The sequence below is a fragment of the Anopheles arabiensis genome, chromosome 3 (assembly GCF_016920715.1).
Source record: "Anopheles arabiensis isolate DONGOLA chromosome 3, AaraD3, whole genome shotgun sequence".
In the NCBI taxonomy this organism is placed as follows: Eukaryota; Metazoa; Arthropoda; class Insecta; order Diptera; family Culicidae; genus Anopheles; species Anopheles arabiensis.
Window position 1 is genome coordinate 45142150 of NC_053518.1, and position 9363 is coordinate 45151512.

Consider the following 9363-nt stretch of genomic DNA (forward strand, 5'->3'; position numbering starts at 1 on the left):
CGCATGATGGATCCATACCGGAAGATGTATTCGCGCAAGGTTAGTCTACAAATTGTCCCTCGGTTTATGGGTACGTTTCCCCACCCCACGGGTGTCATAGGGTGACCCGTGTTACCAAACATCATCCGGCATCTTACGAGAGTTTTCTACCTTTTCTTGTACGCTTTCTTCGGGATTATCAGAGCCGCTTCCCCCCTACCCTGTAGTTCCGGTAGTGATATTTGAAAGTTTAGAGCACTTTTGACGATTTTGTAGCACGTCGGATGGTAGTTGATGTTATGCTTGTATCTCTTTCGCCTGACTAAGATGCGTACTATTACTTGGTTGGCCAGTTCAGCCCCCCTCCCCTGCCTTTCCCCCAAACAAAACGCTCTCCCGCAGCAACATTCGGATGATGATGGAAACAAACCTCACGTCGAGTTTCGGGGCATAATTTATCACCTTCGCCGTGGGTATTAATTCAACGTGACAAACAGTTGGAAGTCTGTGCTGTCTGCCGGCTGAAGCGCGTTCCCCCGGGGTGGTTTACTTACTTTGTCACGATCTCTCTCTCACTCTCTCTTCCTCTTCTCCTTTTCACCTGTTCCCCTGCAAGTATTCAAGGATTTTGCACGAAGCTTTTCGTTCATCATCCCGCCCGGGGTGTTTGGTGTGTGTGCTTCCCGCTGGCCAAAGACGTCGAGCTGCTGCTGCTGCTGCTGCAGGCAGTCCTATACCTTTGCTCTGCAACCGTGCGAGTCGAGATTCCGGTTCGACCTCGGCCAACTGATGTGTCCGGTCGCTGGCTGGGTCGAAAACGAAGTCCCCGAGCAGGTGGATTGATTCGAGACGCATCGAGACACTGCGCCGCTGCATGTAAAATAAAAACAAATCTGAAGGTTATAGTCCCCTGTCTTCGCGCACCGGTGCGTCGCTGCTGGAAGCTAACAGGAAGATGACAATGATGATGATGATGATGTGATGCGGTAAGTAAAATGCACCCAAACGCTCCAAAAGCAAATGGTTGCTCGGATCGGACTGTTTCGGCTGTCCGAAGATATTAACGCCCGTTTTCTCCTGCTGTCAATCGATTTTATTTTGTTTACATAAAAGGAACTGTTTCTTGTGTTGCTTTCATTGTTATTTAAATAAGTTATTATTTTTTACAAAATTTATTCGTGTCAACTCTCGTTAAACTTATGCAAGCAAGGCAACAATACAAAAAAAAAAACAAATATGTAATGTTTAATGTTTTTATTATGCGATTTTAGTGGGCCACAGACATTATCTTCTTCAGATTGTTGTAATGGAAGCTTTTTCATGCTTTTGAGACTTATTTTTACCACATAAATTACTATTATCGTTATGGAAAGACGATCCAGATAGGAAGTGATCCACATCCGGGTTTGTAAATTGTTTCCTTTCGACTGTAATTTTGTTTTTCGGTGCATTCATCATTATACTACAATGAAAAGTTAACTTGGTTATTAAGATATACAAATAACATATAGCTAATCTAGCCAGTAGCTGCTAGCATGTTTCTTCTTCGGCGTTCCAATACGTGCGAAGAAACGTGTTGAACATCACACCTTCCAATTAATTCCTCGCCTTTTTGGGGCCGCGGCCCGGCCAGTGACTTCGCTCGGTTGGCGGCCCATTGCTAAGCATCAGTTTTCTCCACCTATATACAATCGGTTTGCGGTACCGACAAATTGAAATTATCGCATCAAAAACCCCACAGGCCCACAGCCCGTCGATCGATGATCGACGATCGCGATATGTGATCGCGGCAAGACCGCCAAAGCGCAAAGTTCCAAAATCCGTTTACACGGCGGAAGAAGCACACTGCGCGCGGACACACGCCCCGCGCCACGTTTTCTCCCGTTTTCGGGGCGAGCGCGGTAGAGAGCAAGGAAAAGGGAATTAGATGTGGCAAATGATAAAAGGGAAACACAGCTTGTCTATCGGATAGAGGGGGATGGCTGCAAGAAAATTGACAGCGGGATTTGGGCAGAAAAGCACTACCTCATCTATTAATTACTGCCAGCCACAACCTCAAACTGTTGCGTACACCGGACCTTTGTGGCGGCCGGTCGAAGCCGCAAGGACGCCCGCGAGCAGGCGGCCGCTGCTCGGGCGCGGGGCGTGTGGCATTTGATTGGTAGGAAATTTCACTAGATCGATATCCAGCCGCGCGCGCGCCCGTAGCGGCCTCCCGCCGTCGGCCGTGGGGGTGGGCCATTCGATCATTGATTCAAATTAGAAACTATCCAGCACCGACGACTGATGATAGTGATTTGGAAAATCATTCGGCGCTGTTGTGTTTCGGTGCTTTTATTTCAATTCTCGCCAGTGGTTCCGATTTCCGCTTCGCCGCGGATATGTTGCATATTTTGATTAAAAGTTGTTTGGATGACTTGGCTGCGGAAGGTAAGAATTTGTGATTTATGATTGATGCTTATGCAGAATGCTAATGATTATGATCTATTACGAGAAAAAGTTTAAAAAAAGCTCATTGTACAGAATTTGATTGTACAGAACCTTTCTTTATGTCAAATACATCGATTTGTAGAACTAACTTTCGTTATTCTGATCGTATTTCTATAATCTAAATAGAATAATGAACAAATGATACATTTTGTTTTAAGTCCTGTCCTTTTTCTTTTTTTTCCTTTTTCTTTCAAATATCGTACAAATATCGTAGATCGTACAAGATCGTACAAGTCAATAATATGCCAATCATGGATTCAAGCCCTTTGGTTTTGGCTGTAACACGTGATATTCGACTTATACGCGAAAATCCGAGTTACACGAACGTCTCCGGAAAGCATTATATGCGTAACTCGGCGAAATACCGTACTAAATTAATTTAATATTACACAAAGATAGTTTAAGGACTAACTAAGCTAAGAATTACCAGGAATATTATGGGCAGAAAAAATACAATAATTTGCATTTAACTTTAATTTTAAATTGGTTTGAAACGATAGTATAAGACTAAAGCGTTTACTGCTTGTTGGTTTCATTATGAAAGAAACTTTAAATTTATGTTTGAAAATTATATTTCTTTTTTATTAATTCAAATCACTAGTTTTTGCCGTTAGACATGTAGTTTTATTCATACAATTTTGCTATAATAATAAAAAAGTGGTACGTAAATATGAGCATTAAAACATGAAAATCAAACACTAACTTCATACCAACGTTATAACACGGAAGAAATGTTCAAATTTAACGGTCAAATCGAATGTCGAAAGCAGCCAAACTGTGCGTAAACGATTTCTCCCGCTAGAGAGCCTATTTTCAATGGATTGCAAGTTTGTCGGATGTGTCGGAGAATATATTTAAAAATAATACGGCTATCAAAGATGAAAATGTATTTATCAAATCTTTCTTCATTTTTTAACATAAAAATGTACGGATGATCATGGTTAGCAACAAAATGTTATATATTTATTTAAGAAGCCTGATTTGCTGATGAAGTTAATAAAACATTTTCACACGATTTCATTTAAAAAAAATCATTGTTATTCTGAATGTTTTATTTGCAAGTTTATTAGTCCAAACAATATCAACAGAATTTTATGTTTACCTAGGACGCCATGCGCTCAAATGTCAAAAACGTACTTTTTCGTTATGGCTACCTGTCAAACAGAGCGAATGTGAAGCAATCCTCCCTTTTGACGCACGTTGACAAGATCGAAAGAAGCTTTGGGTGTGTGTACGTCTTTTCGCACCGTGCTGCAAGTCGTAAAATCGATTTTTGAGCCATTTTTGCGGTATTATCCGCTCACCGGACCGGCCAATTTACGTTCTTCCAAACATGGGTCGCTCGAGATCGCGAAGTCGTTCGCCCAAAAAGCACAAGAGCAAGCACCGGAAACGAAGCAAATCGCGCTCGTCCTCCCATCACCATCGGAGCAGCTACGATAAATACAGAGAGCGCAGCTCCAAATCCAGGTAATATTGCCGTGCGGAAACGGTGTCCGTCCGTCGGTGGCCGGTGGCCGCGCATTACGCTTGAGATTACCAGGTTCCAGATCACGCGACGCGGCCCTTCCAGGGGCTGCGGTGCGTTCCTTAAACCGTTCTACCCCCGCCCTATCCTATGCTACCACCGCGAAGATGCACCTACCTTCCCCCTCCCTTTCATCTCCCTTTCAACCCACGCAACAACTTCTATCATTCTTTCTACCGTGCTGGCGTACCTGGCCGGTTTGAAATAGGTAGTCGTTTTGTTGGCCGCCTGGCAAACATTAGCATCCCCAAAACACATGCCATGTACTTCATCTTTCCCCGAGTACGCAGCGCTTCATCGAACAGGGAGTGAAAAATCCATCCCTTCCCGCAAACAGAGGGCCGGGAATCGATTTTTCGTCCTATTCCGCAGGTCATAAATCGTTCACATCTGTGTTCACCCAACCCCCATCGTCAAACGAAGAGAGTCCGTCAGCGGTGGAGGCGAGTTGTTTCAGGAGCTGCTGCCAGCTTGCAAAATAGCGATGGATTGACCCAAACAAGGCCCCGAAACGACCGAACGATAGCGCTACCGAACGAACGGTCGACGGACCACATGGCAAGAACGGAGATACTGAATGAACGTGTTCGAATTCGAAACTTCCTCCTTCAATGAAGCGTATGTAGAATTTCCAAAGCAAAAGCACAAACGGAAGAATCTTAACGATAGCGTATAGTTCTCGCATCTAATGGTCGCACCTAAGAAATTCTGGCCTGTTGATTAATTAGCAAAAAGAAAACAGAAAATGTGTCCGATTGACACAGCTGCTGCAATGATTTTGGCGATTATGGGATAACAGAATGAATGACTTCGCATAGCCTGCTGCCGGCTAGAGAATGTTCTAGCAGTACAGTAATTCGGTTTGTTATCTAGTTTAAGTTAATAATCTCTGTATATTTTACGTTGTACGAAGCTCATCTGCCAAGAATAATTGTATTTTTTTCCGTAGTCCTCTGTCTATATATTTATATACACATGAAACCACATACCACACACACACACAAACCCATATCCGCCTACGGTGCTGCTTAATCTCGTTTCAACGTACTGATGGAATTTTTCGGTCATTTTCTTTCTCTTTTCTGTGCCTGTTAAATTCCGGCTACTCCCTTTTTGGCGGGTTCCCTTTCGGTATCCGCGCGTGCATCTGCTACTACCAACTCCCCCCACCCCATTTTTGCCTTTCCCGTGCCAATCTACACGACGATCTGTGTGCTGTGTTGTGCCCCGTCTCCTGTGCGCGCATGTAGGAAACGCTCCATCTCTGAGTCCTCCGATAGTAGCAGCGATGGTTCAAACAGTGGGTCCCGGCATCATCACAAAAAGAGCTCCCGCAGCCGGAAGCTAACAGAGGTGGAACGTTTGGCAGAGATGGAACGACAGCGTAGACAGAAGGAAGCCGAACAGAAGGTCAGTTTTTTGCTGTTTGGATTCGCAATGACCCTTTTGTCACTTTTTTTTAGTTTTACTGATGAACCATTTTATTCGTCTATTTTAGATGATTGAAGAAGAAGCAGCCAAGCGAATAGAGCTGCTAGTGAAGAAACGTGTCGAGGAAGAGCTAGAAAAGCGCAAAGATGAAATTGAAACCGAGGTTCAGCGGCGTGTTGAGGCCGCCAAGAAGCAGATGGAGCAGGAGATGATGCTCGAGCTGGAAAAACGAAGGGAGCAAGCTCGCGAAGAGGAACGCCGACGAGAGGTAAACATTCCATCCATAAGATCCTACCTGTGATGTGTTTTCTTTTCGTGGTTTTACGATAATTGCTATCGTGTATTTCTCTATACAAAATTGGGGGCCAAAAAATGTGGCCCCCTTTAAGCCAGCTGTTTGGGCTCAGCTCAGTTCGCTGATGTTTTACGCTGGCAGTTTATCACCTTTTGTCGAATGGGCAATTTAATGATTTTGCCTATGAATAATAGTTTTCACATCATTTAGCTTTTGATCCGGCCTCCAATGGGTGGCAATTCTAGGATGTAGCCGAATTTTATGAACTCATTTTATAGCGTACCACCACCTTACTTTTGTGCTCACCGAAACTACAGGATTTACGCCATCAGTTGTAATGTAATGCGGATTATGTTCGCAATTTCTTTCACCTCTATATCAATTAACTTTATCTTGAAACTGATCTCTCTTTAGTTTTCCTATAGATTATGCGTGTTTTTTACGGATTTTTTTTACGTTTTCTGTCCCTAGAGTGGTAAAATCTATTGCTATTTCCATATGCTGTTGCAATGGTTCCAACTGAACCCATCCACAGTTGGCTTGCAAAGCATCAATTCTGTGTATGGATCATCCCTCGAAAGGTAGACGTGTGAAGGTTTTGCGAAGGAATGCAATTGTTATGGTCTAAATGATATAATAATGTCCCCCCCCCAAAACATGCAGATCATATCACTGTGACAGATGTGTGTGTATGCATCGATAGCAGAATCAAATCAAGTCATTAACAAACCCGCGCGTCTCCATATCGTGGTGCCATATCCCTTTCTATTGCATACCATTCGCGCCTCTCTCATTAAATGCCGGTACAGCCCTCTTCCTTTGCCGTTGATATGTTGAAAAAAAAAACACAGGTTGAAAAATAAAGAATCTCGATTTGTGAAGGTGAAGGAGGAAAAAATGGAAGAGCTTTAACCAGGATGGTGAGTCAAGGAATCGGAAGCGCTAACAAAAGGGGCGGCCATTCAAAGTGCGTAAGTTAACCAAAACCAACAACACACAATCAAAAGAGCGTTCATTTTACAATTAAATTGCCGACTCTCAATTTGCTCAACCGTTAGTTAAGTCGAAACAATGTGTGATAGTTGTTTTTTTTATTTAAGTTAAACGATCCAGCTATAGAAAGGTGTATTGGAACTGAAAAACGCAACATCTGAACAATATTACTTACACATTGTGATTGTCTAATTGAAGGGAAGCAATATTAGGCTAAGCAGAACAGATAAGAACCCCTTCGTCAAAGAAACGATACTAAAGGAGGAATTTCTCGAGTGTGATTTATTCTGGTACTGTCGATGTTTGGTTTGCTGTTAATTTATTGACTCATGTATTGACGGTGTGGTGAGATGTAAGTTGTATTATAGTTCATTTTCCCAGTCAAACAGTTAAACAAGGCTGGGATTTGTAGAACTTATTGGTTAAATACTTGAACCTGCAGTAAGAGAAAGTGAAACATTAACACGGACTCTATTAATAGCCGTCCAGTGCGCTCTATTTGCTTGATACGGCGAAGCGATGTGTTGATAATTTAAGATGAAAATGTGAATTGTACTAATAGACACCATGCACGTCGAACACAGTTGTATGAATTGTACCATATCATATCAAGTACTACACACTACCTGCTGATGTTTTGTTATTGTTCTGTATGCTATTTAAGTTATTTATATTCTCATTAACACCCGGGTTGTGTACACGGAACGAAACCGAGCGGGTGTAGTGAACGGAGGACATCGGGCGCAATCGGTTTGGCAATGTGGTGCTACACATTGCCGTTCGAGTTTTATCCTTTCCCTTCTATCTCTTCTCCAACTTCCCTATAATAATACTGGTCGCTCGTTTATCTTCCCGATGATTAGAAGAAATGCCAGATTATTTGTTATTGTTTTTGGTGTACAAGAATAACGCCGTCGACTGGAGTGAAGAACATGTACGAGGCTCTCTCCCCCACCTCTAGAAAGACTCTCTCATCAAGCGAATTTTCATTTTCTTGTGGCACAACACTTCTTCCCCTATGACGTGTTTAGGCGTCGGTTTCGGATATGCGCACCACCAGCGCAAGCGGCGTTGCAGTGCCTGGGGTGCAGTGTCCCAGCGCCTTGATGGTAGTTCTAATCGTGTTTTCCGTTCTTATAGGAGGAAGAGCTTAAAAAGCGCCAGGAACTTGAGAATATTCTCGCTGAAAATAATCGCAAAATCGAGGAGGCGCAACGCAAGTTGGTAAGTGTTGTAAAACTGCTTTCTTTATGCATTATTTAGCCATGCAGCCGCCAGCCGGTCAATGTCCTTGTATGGAAGATATTAACGTACTTTTCTGTTCAATCTATGTGCATTGCAGGCCGAAGATCGCCTTGCGATTATCGAAGAGCAAAGAAAGATGGACGAAGAGCGTCAAAAGATGCGCAAAGAGCAAGAGAAACGCATCAAAGAAGAGCAAAAGATGATCCTGGGGAAGAACAATTCGAGACCGAAACTGTCGTTCTCGTTAAAACCGGGTGTATCGTAAATGAGAGAGTGGATCGATAAGTGTGTCGCGATCGCGAGTGTGTCCGTGTGTGTGTCGTTGGCTAACTTTGGCCGTACCCCATACCATCATATCCACAAACATCAGCATCCGCTTTCCCTTCCGTGTAATATCCACTGTTTTTTACTGTTTTCTCTTCCGTTTTAATTCATGTCAGCAGTAAAAATGTTTTAGAGAAATGTCTCTAACGCAAAACATGTAGGCAATTCTTAAACGTAACGTAAGCAGTGTAGCTACAATTTTGAACACGGAAGAAGAAATGTGTTGATTCTTGTTTTTTTTTTGGAAAGGAAATCTCCTTTCTCCACGTTGACCATCGGCAATCGAAGCAATTGATAACTGTGTTATTGCTAACCAGACAAGCCTTCGTGTATATTGTGGTGGCGATTGGTTTCGAGATCGTTTTAATATGCATGCTTTTGTTCGTTTGTTTGTTTATATTTTAACAGCAAAACAACCATTTTTTGTTGTAAATTTTGGTAACAATCGAAACCGCCTCCCGTATGGTATCGGGATAGAGCGTGTCTACTTAAATCGCGTATCGCGATTTTTGCTTGCTTCCATTTAAAAGTGATTTTTTATTGAACGCGCTGTGTAACGCGTTCAGTTGGTGTTTCAGCAGCGTTCATCTTCCTGTCTTTTGACGCTGGAAGCTTCATTGCTGGTGCATATGTTGCCATGTATAATGTATCTATTGTAGGAGGTTAAGCAAAGCAATGTTTCCCTTTCTAATGCTATCTTTATACACTTACATGTATATGTATAAGGCAATCAAGTGTGAAAGCAATTGAGACGATTATTGTAAAATTTTCGTTTCTTTTTTTTGTAATTTCTTATTAGTTTAGTATGAAACGTCAACCACAATGGAAGTACTTCTTAATTTACAATAACTTTGGTTTACTGATTTTTGCTGTTGTGTTGACAAAAAAGTTACTTGATATTAATGCATTTTGTACAGAAGAACCCCTACGGAACCGATTACTACTAATTAGGTAATCTTTGTAAGGCAGTTATATCGCTCATCAGAAGAAGAAAAAAATGTGCTCATTGATAAATGACCACAACTTGATTCAATTAATAAACTTCGGAGAAAGGTTTTCCCCTCATTTACTAAAAAAA

The 9363-nt window shown here is 42.3% G+C and overlaps 1 protein-coding gene across 1 annotated transcript; it reads left to right on the forward strand.

The window, feature by feature from the left end:
- The first annotated feature begins 3660 nt into the window (after positions 1–3660).
- Positions 3661–9363, forward strand: LOC120901471 (UPF0430 protein CG31712). The gene is made up of 5 exons (XM_040309447.1): positions 3661–3939; positions 5248–5407; positions 5496–5696; positions 7857–7940; positions 8059–9363. The coding sequence occupies exons 1-5, from the start codon at positions 3803–3805 to the stop codon at positions 8224–8226; spliced, it is 750 nt and encodes a 249-aa protein (XP_040165381.1). The 5' UTR covers positions 3661–3802; the 3' UTR covers positions 8227–9363.

Bases quoted from the DNA above. Each gene is read 5' to 3' on its own strand.
- LOC120901471 (XM_040309447.1), top strand. From the start codon at position 3,803: ATGGGTCGCTCGAGATCGCGAAGTCGTTCGCCCAAAAAGCACAAGAGC. The intron at 5,408-5,495 runs GTCAGTTTTTTG...CGTCTATTTTAG, and splicing joins AGAAGGAAGCCGAACAGAAG to ATGATTGAAGAAGAAGCAGC. The intron at 7,941-8,058 runs GTAAGTGTTGTA...TGTGCATTGCAG, and splicing joins AGGAGGCGCAACGCAAGTTG to GCCGAAGATCGCCTTGCGAT.